The 17,009-nt window shown below is 38.7% G+C and overlaps 1 protein-coding gene across 1 annotated transcript in view; it reads right to left on the bottom strand.

The window, feature by feature from the left end:
- SMARCA1 (SWI/SNF related, matrix associated, actin dependent regulator of chromatin, subfamily a, member 1) overlaps positions 1–17,009 on the bottom strand; it is a 94,228-nt gene that overhangs the window by 25,452 nt on the left and 51,767 nt on the right. Inside the window, exon 19 of the mRNA XM_054996404.1 lies at positions 5,587–5,709. Within this exon, the coding sequence (XP_054852379.1) occupies positions 5,587–5,709 (123 nt within the window). The remainder of the gene's footprint in view (positions 1–5,586; positions 5,710–17,009) is intronic.

Genomic DNA, 17,009 nt, shown 5'->3' with positions numbered 1-17,009 from the left:
GATGTGATTAAAGAACTTAAGGACACGAAATTGGAGCTGATTAAAGAGGTTAAAGAGGTCAAACAGACAGTAAAATCGGAGCTGTCAGAAGTGAAAAAAGGTATGGAAACAATACAAAGTGAACTACAAGGAACGCAGCAGAGAGTTAAAACAGTAGAAGACGCGATGGAGAACTTAGCAGACACGCAACAAACAGAGATGAGACTGATGAGGGGAAGAATGTCGGTTGCAGAAACTAAACACATGGAGAAGCAGCTACGGTTTCGTGGCTTGCCAGAAGTGGAAGGAAAGTCAGCGCAAGAACAGATGACTGAGGTGTTAGCTGAATACCTGGGGAAGGAGGAGGAGGAAGTTGTGGCTATCCTAGATGTGGCATACCGTGTAAATTCGAGAATTGCAACCCAGAGGAAACTACCAAGAGACGTGATTGTGCAGTTTACGACACGAAATATGAAAGAGAAGATTGTGACAAAACAGTTTCAAGATCCATTGGAGATTGATGGCAAGACGATTATCATAATGAAGGAATTACCCAGGTCAGTGTTATTAGATCAGAAAAAATATAAAGTGCTAATTCAGATCTTGAAGGACATGAAAATCAGGTACAGATGGGAGTTACCAGAAGGTGTGTCCTTTGAGTTTGGAGGGGTCAAAAAGCGTATCAGATCTGAGCGAGAGATGGAGCGATTTATAAGGGACAATGAAAAGGACTTACCAACAAGATCATGAGTATGGAGTGTAAAGTTTTATCTTGGAATGTAAATGGACTAAACTCACCAAACAAAAGAAAAAGTATTTTCTACTGGCTATTAAAACAAAAATGCGATATTGTTTGCTTGCAAGAAACCCATATTCGAAAACAGGATGCAAAATATTTAAAAATGGGGAAACTGGGCAATGAATTTGTAGCGGCCTCTAATAAGAAAAAAAGAGGAGTGGTGTTGTATATAAAAGAGGAGCTACAGCCAAAATTTGTAATAAAAGATGTGGAAGCCAGATTTATAGCAGTGGAATGTACATGGAACTTAAAAAAAGTATTGGTAGTCGGAATTTATGCACCTAACGGTGCAAAAGAGAGCTTCTTTGAGGATTTGAGGAAGCAATTAGAGGATCTTTCATACGACCAGATAATTCTTGCTGGAGACTTCAATGGAGTGACGAACTTGGAACTAGATAAAAAGACATCAACTGTACAAAAGAAAAGAGGATTGTTACCAAAGCTTTTTTTTGAGCTGATACAACAGGAGACCTTAGAAGATGTATGGAGAAGAGAAAATCCTAAAAGTAGACAATTTACTTTTTACTCTTCAAGACACTGTACACTATCGAGAATTGATATGATCTGGGCCTCAAAAGACTTAGCGTTATGGACTAAGGAGGTAGAAATAATGCCGATGGTAGGCTCAGATCATAATCCAATCATGTGGAAATTAGGGAGGAGGAGAAAAAGGAAAGCATGGAGAATAAATGAGGACTTGTTACAGGAAGGAGAGAACGTGGAGATGTTGAGAAGAGAGACAAAGTTCTTCATACAATATAACGTGAATAAAGAAGTACCAACTGACAAAGTTTGGGATGCCTACAAGGCGGTAATAAGGGGCATACTAATGGACTTAAATGGCAGAGTGAGAAAAAAGAAAGAGGAGAAGAGACAAGAGATTGAGGAGAAAATAAAAGCCAAAGAAATACAGTTAAAAAAGAGACCAAGGAAAAAGAAATTATACCAGGAAATTAAAATACTTCAAGAACAGCTGACAGCAATGAATAATAAAGAATTGGAGTGGAACCTTAAAAGACTGAATCAGAAAGTGTTTGAAGGAGCAAATAAACCTGGAAAGTATTTGGCATGGCAACTAAAAAAGAGAAGGGAAAAGAAAATAATAAACAAAATATGTGAGGACAATAAAACGTATCTGGAACAGACTACCATTAGTAGAGCCTTTTACAAATTTTACGCTAAGTTATACAATAAGAAAGAGGTGAATAAAGAATCAATACCGACATATTTGGAGAAAATGAAACTCCCAGTAATTTCGGAAGCTTGGAGAAATAGACTGAATAATGAAGTAACGGATGAGGAAATAAGTAAGGCAATACAATCTGTAAATTTGGGAAAGGCGCCAGGGCCAGATGGACTTACGGCTAAATTTTACAAGACAATGGCCAATGAACTGGCACCATTCCTAAAAGAGGTGATCAACGGAGTTTTAAAGGATCAACGGATTCCAGGTACCTGGAATGAAGCGAATATATCACTGATCCCTAAAGAAGGCCAAGACTTGACAAACGTGAAAAATTATAGACCTATATCGCTACTTAATAATGACTATAAAATCTTTGCGAAGATACTGGCGGAGAGACTGAAGGGGTGGCTTTCGGAAGTTATTGAGGAGGAACAAGCAGGCTTTTTGCCAGACAGACAAATCAGAGACAACTTGAGGACAGTGATAAATGCTATTGAATACTATGATAAGCGTTGTGATAAGGAGGTTGGTTTCTTCTTTGTTGATGCTGAAAAGGCGTTTGATAATTTAAACTGGGACTTTATGTTTGCCACTATGGAAAAGCTACAAATGGGAGAAAGATTCATTAGAGCAATTAAGGAAATTTACAGAGACCAGAATGCAGCAATTGTGGTGAATGATGAAGTGACTAAGAAATTAGCTATAAGTAAAGGAACGAGACAAGGTTGCCCGCTGTCTCCGCTGTTGTTCATTTTGGTATTGGAGATCCTGATGATACAAATACGACAAGATGAAGAAATCCGTGGAATAAAAATAAAGGATTATTCTTATAAGGTCAGAGCATTTGCGGATGACATAATGCTAATTGTAGAAGACCCAATGGAGAACATGCCAAAAGTGATAGAGAAGATTAAGGAGTTTGGGGATCTGGCAGGTTTTTATATCAATAAAAAGAAATCAAAGGTATTATGCAAAAACATGACTAAGCAAAAACAACAATCGCTAATGGAAATAACGGAATGTGAAGTAACAAATAAGGTGAAATATTTGGGAATTGAACTGACTGCAAAGAACATAGACTTATTTAAAAACAACTATGAAAAACTATGGACTCAGATAGAGAGAGATCTGATCAAATGGAACAGACTGAATTTGTCATGGTTGGGAAGGATTGCAGCAGTGAAGATGAATGTGTTACCAAGAGTAATGTTTTTGCTACAGACAATACCAATCATCAGAGACTCTAAGCAATTCGAAAAATGGCAGAGGAAAATATCAGACTTTGTATGGGCAGGCAAGAAGCCTCGAGTGAAAATGAAAGTTTTACAAGATGCAAAAGAAAGAGGCGGAATGCAACTGCCCAATCTAAGACTTTACCATGACGCAATTTGCCTAGTGTGGTTGAAAGAGTGGATGACGTTAAAGAATAAGAAACTACTAGCTCTAGAGGGATATAAAAAAACATTTGGATGGCATGCATACCTATGGCATGATAAAGTAAAGGTGAACTCGATGTTCCTGCATCATTATATACGGAGAAGTTTATATATAATCTGGAAGAAGTACAGAATCTATTTACAAGAAGGAACCCCTTTGTGGGTAGTTCCATATGAGGTGATAGACCCGAGAGCTGTTGATAATGAGCAACAATGTTTAACTTACAAAGAAATAACTAGAATTGAAGCATCTAAACTCAGAATAAAGACTCAGGAGGAACTATCACCTTATTACGATTGGTTCCAGTACAGACAGATTAGAGATTTATATAACTCGGACTCTGTAAAGGGAGGTATACGAACAGAGAATTCGGAACTAGAGCAGACCCTTTTTAAAGAGGACAAGAAAAGAATATCCAAGGTATACCAAGTACTGTTGAAATGGTATACTGAGGATGAAATAGTTAAAGTACAAATGGTGAAATGGGCCATAAACTTCAACAAAGAAATAACAATGGAGGCATGGGAATACTTGTGGAAGACTACAATGAAGATAACGACATGCACCAGCATTAAAGAGAACATTTACAAAATGATTTATCGTTGGTACATGACACCAAAGAAGATTGCGCTAGGGAATTTGAATACTTCTAATAAATGCTGGAAATGCAGGAAGCACGAGGGCTCCCTCTATCATATGTGGTGGACGTGTGAGGTAGCTAGGCAGTACTGGGGGGAAATAATAAGAGAAATGAGTGAGATTTTGCAATTTCAAGTAAATAAGAACCCAGAACTCCTGCTACTAAACCTGGGAATGGAGGGAATTCCAGCCCATCATAGGACGTTGATATTTTACATGATGGCTGCAGGTAGACTTTTGTACGCGCAAAAATGGAAAGTACAAGAAGTGCCAACTATGGAAGATTGGATTTACAAATTGCTGTATATGGCAGAAATGGATAAAATGACAAGAAAACTGAGAAATCTGGACCCAGGACAGTTTAACACAGACTGGGAGAAGCTGAAACAATATTTGGAGAAGAAATGGGAGGTGGGAGGAGAACTGTGGCAGTTTGAGAACTATTGAAGTATAATAAAATGCAGAGGGGGGTGACTTTACCGGGGGGGAGAAGAGGTAAAAATGAACTTCTAAGCAGTTATGTTATTAGATTGATATATATAGAATAATAAATAGAATATTGATAGAATATAACTAATCATAAGGGTTAACTATAAGGATTGACTAACTAATAATATTTTCTTTCTGATTTTGTACAATGTACCAAACTGAATATGTTTATATGAAGGTATATATGAGTCAAATTGATTGATATCATATATAGATCTATGACTGAAGGGAATAGAAATATCAATGTAAACAAATATAACTAAAACAGAAAGAAGAAGATAGAATGAATAATATATAGAGTATAAGTTAAGTTGGTTGATTTATATGATTGTATGGCTTATATAGTTTACATAGTTTACGTTATACAGAAATATTTGAAAACGGAATTATGGGATAAATTGTTTATCCATTATGGGTACAGAGCATTAAAAATAGTTAAAGAAGTATTGCTTAGAATAAAAGGAGAATATACACTTGATTAGATAGAGGAATATATAAAGAGTAAGGGAAAAGGGACAAAGGGTTGGAAAACTGTTGGAAGTCAACAAAAAAGGGGGGGAAAGGGAGGGGGTTAGAAATTGGGAAATGGGAAAATTGACTGTGATGTGTAAATATATGATCCTAACCCAATAAAAAAAATTTCAAAAAAAAAAAGTAGTCAGAGACAAGAAAGGCCATGTGTTCTGAGAGAAGCCACATAACCTTCATTATATGGCAATTCTCCAAAGACTTGTGATTCAGCCTGAATCTTTCCAGTTTCAACTTCTCTCCACAACTGCACTTACTTTAACAAGCCTCAGGAGGTAAAGCAGCTCAACAGCTACCATTCTGAACAGGGAAAGCTATACACAATTTTCCCAGTTTCTGCCGAAGAAGTTCACAACAGGGGTCCTATAAGCTGGGGACCTCTAAATCAATGCAACGTGATCAGCCCGTGGTGTACACAGTTTTCCGCCTGATCAATCTTTATCACCATATTCTGCTTTATCATACAGTAAACGGATATGCTTACAATTATTTCTCCTTTTTTAAAATGTGGAATTTTAAAGCACTTAACCTGTGTGAGAAGTTTTTCTTTTTCTTCAGTTTCTTCTGAAGAGAGAGGAGCAGACTCATCAATCTTCCGTTGTTCTTCTTTCTGCACCTGAGCTGCGTTTGGGAGGTCAGGATTCCTGGGGACCTAAAAATCAGCAACAGAATGAGTGAATAGTAAAAGAGCAATGCTATTAAGGGTTCAGTATATGCTCCAATCTATCTCCCTTTACAGTTTCTTCTAGAAACACAAGTCAGGCAGGACTGATGCGTTTCACATCTACAGAGTATTTGTTAGAGAAGGACGTATTTCCCTGGTATAAGGACGCTAGCAGAGAAGCATTTCTTTTAGTTGTGTTTACAATCCTCCAAAAGTTCTTCAGGCAAGGTGAACACAGTACATCATAACTCATCCATCTACATTTGTTCTTTTATGGCTTAGAGGCTCTTGTTCCAGTGAAATATAACAGTAACTGAGGCCAGTAAGTAACTGATACACCCCAAGAGTTTTTCTTTATGCTGGAAAAGTACTCCAGGACAAAAGAAAAAGAGACAGCCAGAGAAGTCTGTATATACTCCAATGATTACACTATGAAACAGATATTAACTTTTATGGTTGTTTTTATCCAGAATGGAATTATGCTGCAATTACATGGTACTTAAAATAACTTTTTAATGTAATTTTATAATGCTTTCAGTTTGTTCAATATTTCTAACCTTCCTCAACACCTTTAATAGCTAGAAACAAGGATGGGCAAACTTATGTCCTTCAACTTATGGAAGACGCCTTGCAGATGTGGAAAGGGTCGTGGTTGTGCAAGGCAAGTGAAACTAAACACAAAGGAGTTTTTCCTCTTGCCAAGAGGTGAGGCTACCTCACCTGGAAGTGGTGGCATCCAAACTACTACAGAACTTTTCCCTTACAGCACTGCACAATCTCTTCAGCGTGGTCTTGCAAAAGCATTTGCAAAATAACAAAGGCAGTTATTTTCCTTCTGCTCAGAGTTCTTTGGGACCCAACCCAAGTCTCAGACTTCTCCAAGCTCCCAGTGGAAGGGACTCGTAGAACCACAGAACTGCCCCCATCCAACTGTGTCTTCCAGCTAGCTATAGTTTATGGGATGGAAAGCAGAAAATGAAGCAATTTCAGAGCAGCTAAGCTACATAAGGCCATAATTAACATCCTGAGTGTACATCTGGGAAGCAACAAGAAGCCAAGACCAGGACTGGATTTGTGTAGACATGAGCTCTCAGGGTGGGGAGCCACTATTTGAAACAAACAAAGGCAACTGTGGTCATGGGCTGCATTAGAGGTGTTTCTGGGAGATTTGTTGTCTCTCTGGCTCAACACACGCTTGAAACATGCCAGACTTATATGTCCCTGAATTGTATGGGCCAAACCAGATATGGCTTGTGTATTTAAACTTGGATCTATTTACTAATCCGCTTAGCAAAATTTGTAAATACTGTGACATGGGAGCAGATAAGTGACAGATCCAGTTGTTTAAATCAGGAGAGAGTAGGAGGGAGAGTTTCACTTAAGAAGCAGAAAGGGGGCACAAACACACAAAAAGCAAGGGGGGAGTCTTTATCTTAAAAGCAAAACAAGCAGGCACACGAGTAGAGAACCCTCCCCCTGCCTGTAGCTTTCCTCCCTAAAGTCCATCTTAATATTATCACTTTTCTTCAGTTAGGCTTAATTCTGGAATTGGAGCTTAACAAGGAGAAAAACATTTGGAAAGAGAAAATGCAGGGAAAGACATACGGATGGGCAAAGAAAGGATTGTGCACTCCTTACTCATGTACCGCTTTTGCCCCTTAAAATCAGACTACCCCCACCTCATCTGCCATTTTCTACATGGTCAAGGCAGGTTTAAACAAGTGAATTTACCACCATCGTGTCTAGTTTGGCTGTTTGTCACAGCGTTTATGGGTAACATATTGTCAAACAAATTAATAGGATTTCCACTGCCATATGAAAGACAGGGTACAGTGAAATTAAATGAGGAATTGTTAAGAAATAGCGATGCCCTAAGTTTAAAATTTGCTGAAGCTTGCTACTGCCCTATGAAAGCACAAATCATATGGCACTGGATTCAAATGCAATACCTTTCTTTGTAGCCCTCAATGCAAACTTAAAGTGAGAAGTTATTATAAGCTTTGAACCCCGTTCAAATTATATATAATCAATTACCAGATTTCAATTTTTTTAATATATAGCTGCTGTTCCCCAAGAAACTGATTGATGGAAATGGGGGGGGGGGGGTTCATGCTGCATTTTGAAACACACATGAGAAAACAAGGGAAACGTCCAGTGCAAAGGATTTCTCCACTGCAGCTCTGCATTGCCTTCTGTCTGCCTCTGTAGAACTCCACCCATACCACAGGAAAGAATGTTTTTGCTGAAATTATATAAAATGGAACACAGACCCAGAAGGATCTTATTCATCGGTAAATGCCATCAGTCGCTTATATAATCTTTAGCAGGAGATACTATTGAAAGTTTTGGTTTATTCAAAGCAATCACACCTTTTTGTGGTGATAAAATAAAATGTAATGTTTCCCATTCAGTTTCTAGCTTTTATTTTTAAATTATAGTTATTTTTCATCACAGATTTCCTGTCAATCACCTGTAAGAAGACCTGAGTGGTATCTTCATGTCAGTTACTTTCTAAAACCAAGGAACTGAAGCTTTCTTTGGGTTTCAGAGCTGATTTACATAAGTGACACCCCGTTGACTTCAGCATGAATATAATTTCAGCATTACATTCAGCCTGACAGAAACAAAATCTAACCACTGTTTGATGGATCAAAACTATTGGAAGAAAGTACAAAAGTACTTTCCTTGAAAATTATTTAAATTAGCTACTGAATGTACCCTCTTAAACACCTTGGTTACAAAAGTAAACTTGAGAAACATGCAATTAACAAGCTCTATAGCTTGTAAATGAAAGTACTTGTAAACATATTTCTCTTTGCCAAGCACAGAGTCAGATCTCCGGCTCTAAAATTGTATTTACTCTGAAAGTGCAGCAAACTGTTTCTTTTTTTAGAGCAAAAGTTGGGTTTATTTGGAAGTGAAGGGCTGAATCCATGAAAGGAAGGAGTCATCCCATAAATGGCTGGGTGCCTTTAAAACCAACCCGCTGTCTTGGGGCAGAGATATACTGCTATCACACACAGCCACAGGTGGCAGGTAGAGAAATGGCTCTAGTAGAGAGCAGCTACAAATTAGCAGAGAGAGCTCACAAATAAGCAGTCATAGCCCAACAGCAGAGATCCCAGAAGTGAGGGATGGAGTCTGAGGAACAGCATTGCTATTGCTGTAAACAGTTACGTAGTCCTTTGATGGCATTTGAACAAGGTGAGTAAGGACATCATAAGACACATTTTAAAGCATCATGCTCTATTTCTAATCAGGTCAGGATCAAGTGGGACTTTATGCACATGAATGTTTTCTCACATATTTGGGGGTTCTTTTTAGGGGACTGGGGAAAGTGGTAGGGAGGGAACACTAGGGTTTTTTCCGTACGAGCCGCTTCCCAGATCAAAGCCAAGCTGCTTGTTGCCCTTTAAGAGGGAACAATTAGCTTCCCTCCAACCCAGAACAACAACAACAACAAAATTGCTCAGGAGAGATTATAATATGAGAAATGCCCATGGGGAAAGAGATGTGCCAACTCCCCACCAAGCAAGCTTTCACTCAAACTGCAGAATCAGGGAGCATATCTTTTTTTAAAAATCAGGGGAAATATTCACTTGCCTGAGCATCACATGTAGTTTTGATCCTAAGAAATGACGGTCACTCCACAAACAACTGGAGTAGGGCTAAATCAGGAGGTAGCAGGAGCCAGTTTGGTGTAGTGGTTAAGAGCGGCAGGACTCTAATCTGGAGAATCAGGTTTGATTCCCCATTCCTCCGCTTGAAGCCAGCCGGGTGACCTAGGTCAGTCACAGCTCTCTTAGAGCTTTCTCAGCCCCACAGGGTGATTGTCACAAGGATAATAATAGCACACTTTGTAAACTGCTCTCAGTGGGTGTTAAGTTGTCCTGAAGGGCAGTATATAAATCAAATGTTGTTGTTTTGTTAGTGTTATTATTATTATTATTCAGTCTGCATACCTTCCAGCTGGAAAACAGTTGAATATTGGCAGCTACCTCTCTTTCATAAGAAAACTGAGACTTGGAAAAGCAGCTGTGAGGGAGCTAGATAAGATCCTTAAAGATAAAGATGTCTCTCTGGAAACCAAGATCAAATTAATCCAAACTACGGTATTCTCCATTACTATGCATGGATGTGAAAGGTGGACAGCGAAGAAAGCTGACAGGAAGAAAACGGATTCATTTGAAATGTGGTGTTGGAGGAGAATTTTGCAAATACCATGGACAGCCAAAAAGACAAATGTGGGTACTAGATCAAATCAAGCCTGAATTCTCCCTAGAAGCTGCATTAACAAAACTGAGGCTATCCTACTTTGGTAGGATGAGAAGACAAGGTTCTCTGGAAAAGTCAATAATGCTAGGAAAAGTGGAAGGCAGTAGGAAAAGAGGAAGACCTAAAACGAGATGGCTTGACTCAACAAAAGAAGCCACGTTCTCCAGTTTGCAGGATCTGAGCAAGTATGTTAATGATAGGACGTTTTGGAGGTCTTTCCTTCATAGGGTCGCCATAGGTCGGAGGCAACTTGACAGCACATAACACACACACCACTCTTTGGGACTCCCTTCCTAGGCTTTTGCAGCAACTACCCCGGGATGCTTGCTTTTACTAGGATGAAATACAATGTTGGCTCTCACTAGTCAGTGCCCCATGATACTCTAAAGCTCAGCAGCACCCAGCCAGGCAGATACAGAATTCACCATGGTTTGTTTTACCTAATGCATGGGACAAAGAGTACTTCTCAACTAGCAGAATGGTATTTCACCAGCTAAGAACGAATACAGAAAATTTAAGTCTTTCAAACTGTTTAGGCATTGAAAGCAAATTATAAAAAACAAAATGTTTTTTTTAATTGAAGTTTTATAAATACTAACGTGTGTCTGTGTGTTATGTGCCGTCAAGTCGTCTCCGACCTATGGCAACCCTATGAATGAAAGACCTCCAAAATGTTCTCTCTCTAACAGATTTACTCAGATCTTGCAAACTGGAGGACATGGCTTCTTTTATTGAGTCAAGCCATCCCATTTTAGGTCTTCCTCTTTTCCTGCTGCCTTCCACTTTTCATAGCATTATTGACTTTTCCAGAGAATCTTATCTTCTCATGATGTGACCGAAGTACAATAGCTTTAGTCTTGTCATTTTAGCTTTTAAGGAGAATTCAGGCTTGATTTGATCTAGTACCCACTTATTTATCTTTTTGGCTGACCATGGTATCCGCAAAACTCCTTCAGCACCACATTTCAAATGAATCAGTTTTCTTCCTGTCAGCTTTCTTTACAGTCAAACTTTCACATCCATACATGGCGATGAGGAATACCATAGTTTGAATTATCTTGATCTTGGTTCCCAGAGAGACATCTTTATCTTTAAGGATCTTATCTAGCCCCCTCACAGCTGCTCTTCCAAGTCTCAATCTTCTGATTTCTTCATTGCAGTCTCCCTGTTGGTTGATGATTGGGGCCAAGGAATAGAAAATCTTGAACAACTTCAATTTCCTCATTGTCAACTTTAAAATTAAGTAATTCCTTGGTAGTCATTACTCTTGTCTTCTTGATGTTCAGTTGTAATCCTACTTTGCTGTTTCTCCTTTAACCTTCATCAGTAGTCATTTCAAGTCTTCACTATTTTCTGCTAGTAATGTCATCTGCATATCTCAAATTGTTAATGTTCCTCCCACCAATTTTCACTCCACCTTCTTCCAGATCTAATCCAGCTTTTCTTATGATATACTCTGCATAGAGGTTGAACAGGTAGGGAGATAATATGCATCCTTGTCTGACACCCTTGCCAATTGGAAACCAATCTGTTTCCCCATATTCTGTCCTGACAGTGGCCTCTTGCCCAGAGTACAGATTGCACATCAAAACAATCAGATATTGTGGAACACCCATTTCTTTTAAGACTTTCCATAGCTTTTCATGATCTACACACTCAAAAGCTTTGCTGTAATCTATAAAACACAGGCTGATTTTCTTCTGAAACTCCCTAGTGTGTTCCATTAACCATCGTAAATTTGCGATGTGATATCTGGTGCCTCTTCCTTTTCTGAATTCAGCTTGAACATCTATCATTTCTAGTTTCATATATGGTAAGAGTCTTTGTTGCATAATTTTGAGCATCACTTTGCTTGCATAGGAGATTAACATTTGTCCGATAGTTGCTGCACTCTTTGGCATCCCCTTTTTTGGGGAATTGGAATGTAGACTGAGCGTTTCCAGTCGGTGGGCTGTTGTTTTGTTTTCCATATTTGTTGGCATATTCTTGTTAAGATTCTGATGGACTCCATTTCTGTGGCTTGAAATAGCTCTATTGGTATTCCATCTACTCCAGGTGCTTTGTTTCTCTCAATTGCTTTGAGTGCAGTTTTTACCTCACTTTCTAGGATTTCTGGTTCTTCATCAAAAGATTCTTCATCAAAAGTATCTGTCATCCGTTCATCTCTATTGTATAGTTCCTCAGTGTACTGTTTCCATCTTTCCTTTATTTTGTCCTGATCAGATACAGTATTTCCATGTTGATCTTTCAGCATCCCAAGCCGTGGCTTGAATTTCCCTTTGATTTCTCAGATCTTTTGGAACAAATCTCTTGTTCTTCCTTTTTTGTTGTTCTCTTCTATTTCTTTGCACTGGTTATTATAATAGATTCCTTTCTATTCTATGTGCAAGCCGCTGAAAAGCTGCATTTAGAGTTTTGACCCTATTTCTGTTGCCTTTTGTTTTTGCTTCTCGTCTATCTTTAGCAATTTTAAGAGTTTCCTCAGACATCCATTTAGGCTTCTCCTTTCTTTTGGCTACAGAGATAGTCTTTGCACATTCTTCCTTGATAATATCTCTAGTTTCAGCCCATAGTTCTTCTGGCTCACGATCAATTAAACTTAGTATTGCAAATCTGTTACTTACCTGGTCTTTAAATTCTTCAGGCATGTTATTTATATTGTATTTAGCACTATGATTCTTTTGATGTTTCTCTTCAGCTTTATTCTAATTTTTGATATTAGCAACTCGTCATCTGTATCGCAATCAGCTCCTCACCGTTGGATATGCATATTTCTGCTGAAAGCTGGACCATATTTTTCCAGAATCTTTATGATGACCATAGTCAGCTTGCCTGCTCTGGAAGCATGGAGAACTTTCCGACATGGCCTCCTGTCAGCCCCCTAGAAGTAAGAGCCCACATTGCCCATTTAAAAAATGGGAAGGCCCCAGGTATGGATGGAATACCTCCTGAAGCATTAAAAGAGAATGTAGATTGGTGGGCACAGTTTCTTGCAACCCTGTTTACATACATAGACCAAACTGGCCAAATTCCAAAGCAGTGGGGGACTCCTATTGTGGTCCCTATATTTAAGAAGGGCAACAAAAATGAGCCAGCAAACTATAGGCCCATAAGTCTCTTAAACATCATCAGTAAAATATACACAAGGCACCTTTTAAATAAACTGGAAATATGGTTAGAACAGGAAGAAATTATTCCACTGGAACAGGCAGGTTATAGGGTAGGGAGGTCGACGGTTGAGCATTGCCTGGTGCTTCAACAGTTGATAGAAAAATACTCTGTCAAAGGTCCAACTTCTCTATATGCTGCCTTCATTGATTTGAAGGCAGCTTTTGATTCTATCTCTAGACAGAGTTTGTGGCAAAAACTAGAGGGCTCTAGCATAGATAAAAGATTGTTATTTCTCATCCGCACCCTGCATGAGGAATCATATCTTAGAGTGAGATGTAACCGGCAGGGACTACTCACTGAAGCAATAAAAACATTTAAAGGAGTTAGGCAGGGCTGCCTATTGGCCCCCATGTTATTAAATTATTTCATCAGTGACATGGTGAAATATATGATTGACCTCAATTTCCATCTGCCAAAGCGTGCTTCATGCCATTTACCAGTTCTGCTCTATGCAGATGATGCAGTCCTATTAGACAGGACCCCATTAGGACTCCGAAGGGCGCTAGATAGATTCACAACATACTGCGACAAAGAACACCTAACAATCAACTTTGATAAAACAAAGGTGATGGCATTTGGCAGACGCCCCAAGAAACGATCCTGGAGGATGAAAGGGAATAAAATTCAACAAGTAAATACATTTATCTACCTGGGGGTGGTTATACAGGATTTGGGGGCTAATACAGCACACTCTAATCTGATGGCGGAGAGAGCTGAAAGGGCGGTGTTAAACACATCTTTTGTTAAACAAATCTCGAGATTTTTTCAATCTAATGTCCCGGCAGCACTGAAGCTGTATCAAGCTAAAGCCCTTGTGCAACTCCTGTATGGTATTAATTTGGGCATATCCGCTGATAATTTGCAAATTCTCAAGAAGATTCAGTCCAAATTTATTCGTGCTGTCTTACAGGTACCCCCAGGAGTGCCAAATGCCCTCCTACGGCTAGAAACAGGCCAAATGAGAATTGAAGCCAGAATATTGCTATCTTCTGTTTATCAGTGGCTCAAGATATATAACAATAAAAAAGGCCTTCTCCCTCTAATAAACCAAGATCCTTACCAGCCTAGGTGGATGCAGATGGTTAAGAGCAACATAGAAATATTGGGACTCTCGCCTGCCGACCTACGGACTCAGGGCAGTGACCAGGCAAAAAGTATTGTTAAACAAAGGGTGAGAGACATAGAGCGCCAACGAGATTTAGCTCATTCTCCTCATTTTATGGCCCCTAGGGAATCTAGATATGTTATGGGTATGGCCAGATATCTCACTCATTTGGATGTCCCATCTTATAGAAGAGCTTTCACCTTGGCCCGATGTGAAGTTATCCCTTCAATGGTCATTGAAGAGAAATATAGAAAGATCCCATATGAGGACAGATGCTGCCATTGCTCCATTGGTGAAGTGGAATCACTTACTCATATGTTCTTTTGTTGTCCTTTCCATCAAGTCTATAGGGACAAGTTTATTTTCCCACTCTTAGACACACCAATTGCAGAGGCAAATAAGACCTGCCTGGAGAAACTCCTAATTGATGAAAATCCAACTATCTCCAGGCAAATAGCCAAATTCTGTCTCTATTTGGTTAATTTCCATAATAAAAAAATAGCCATACATAGTCTCCTGCACTTTTTACGATTTTAACTATTTTAATGTCAATGTTTTAAATATTAGAATTCCTGTGGTTCCCAGAGAACTATATACATTTTAAGATACGATTTTAAATGCTAAATGTATTTTTTATGTCCTTTACATTTTTACGCTGGATTTAATTATTGTATTGATTGATAAGGATGTATTGTCATTGTTATGGTCTCTGACCGCAAATAAATTCATGATATTAGCAACTCATTATCTGTATCGCAATCAGCTCCTGATCTTGTTTTACCTGAGAGAATAGAGCATCTCCATCTTCTGCTTCCAATTATGTAATCTATTTGATTGCTGTATTGGTCACCCGGTGATTTCCACGTATACAATCGTCTTTTTGGTTGCCTGAAGTATGTATTAGAAATGAACAGGTTGTTGGCTTCACAAAATTCTATGAGCCACTCTCCTACTTCATTTCGTGATCCTAATCCAAATTTTCCAACTATGTTTGATTCTGCTTTATCACCTACTTTTGCATTTCAGTCGCCTATGATTATCAGCATATCTTGTTTAGGTGTATGGTCAATTTCTTCTTGGACACTTGCATAAAAGTTTTCCAATTCTTCCTCCTCAGCAACCGTAGTTGGAGCATAAACTTGAATGATGGTTATGTTAACAGACTTTTCCTGAAGTCTGATTGATATTACTAGGTCAGACTTTGCGTTATAGCTCTTAACTGCTTGTGCTATGTCTCGCCTCACTATCAGAGCAACACCGTTTCTTTTGAGTTCATTTCCACAGTAAAACACTGTGATTTTCTGAATGAAAACGTCCTGAGTTGGTCCACATTCGTTCACTAACACCCAGGACTGCAATGTTTAAACGTTCTATTTTTTGTTTTACGATTTCTAGCTTACTTGTTTTCATACTTCTCACATTCCATGTTCCTATTATGTGTGTCACACAGCTTTGGATGTTCCTTTTGTATCTATTCATGTCCACAACTGGACATCCTTTCGGCTTTAATCCAGTCCCATCATTAAGAATACTGCTATTCGTACTTGTCCTCAGCTCTTCCCCAGTAGCCAATTGAGTGCCATCCGACCTGAGGGTACTGTCTTCCAGCACTATATTTTTTTCATTTTGGATTGTCTCATCATAGGGTTTTCAAGGTAAGAAATTAGGAGAAGTGGTTTACCATTGCCTTCTTCCGCTTCACAGTACTAACCAGGGTTAGTTGACGTGACACTGCCGTTGTCTGTGAAAGATCCTCCACCAGTGTCACATTCCACTACTGCTGCTACCCAGTAACTAACCTTCCGCTCCCATCTCATTGGAACATTCAATTCTCTTCTGCCGATGTGACCATTGATTCTTGAAGGGTGGATACATCTTAGTCTGGTGTCTTACTTTGACCATTCTGCCCTGAGTGACTCTTCCAGAAGTTTAGACTCTTGACCAAGCCTGTGCTCCTGACGGTGTTGCTCTCAGCTTCACTGACACCCTCAACCCCCCTCACCACGTTAAGGTGCGTATCCAAGAAGAGGAAATACTAACATATAATAAGCAATAGTTACAGGCAATGATAAAACAAACAAATAACAGTTATGTTTACAGAGATATATAAGCAGGTAAATATCATAATTTAGTATACAATCAGTCAGGAAAGCAGAAATAAAGATGAGCTACATTCCTTTTTACAAGTCCTATAGATTAAGAATGTTATGGTACAAGTGATTTGGAGGATGCAGTTCTGTCCTGTCTATGTAATCAAAGAAAGGTCACGATTTTTCATAAAAATGTTTTAGAGATGTAGGAGTAGAATGCTGGTGTAGAGTGTGTTATTTTTTCAATAATAAATTGATCCCACACTTTGGAAAGCCAATGATTTATTGTAGGGGGCATTTGTTTATTCCAAAATGAGGCTATTAATGATTTTGCTACTGTTAATAAGCTATTGATTAGATCCCGTCTTAATGGTGGTATGTTTTATCTTGCCATAAGTTTAAAAATATTACATGAGGTTCTAGTTGTATGTCATAGTTTATTCTATTTGTTGCAGAATTTCTTCCCAAAATTTATTGATTTGGGGACACTGCCACTATACATGTGCATATGTTCCTATATTACCACACTTTTTCCAGTACATGGGTGAATTCTTTGAGGTGATGACAGATAGTTTCTTTGGTGTTAGGTACCAACATGTCATGATCTTAAAAGACTGAAGTTTTATATTTATTGCTTGTGAATTAAG

This window comes from Eublepharis macularius, chromosome 13, assembly GCF_028583425.1.
Source record: "Eublepharis macularius isolate TG4126 chromosome 13, MPM_Emac_v1.0, whole genome shotgun sequence".
Classification (NCBI taxonomy): domain Eukaryota; kingdom Metazoa; phylum Chordata; class Lepidosauria; order Squamata; family Eublepharidae; genus Eublepharis; species Eublepharis macularius.
Note: the sequence above shows the minus strand (reverse complement) of the source record. Positions and strands in the feature narration are given on the sequence as shown.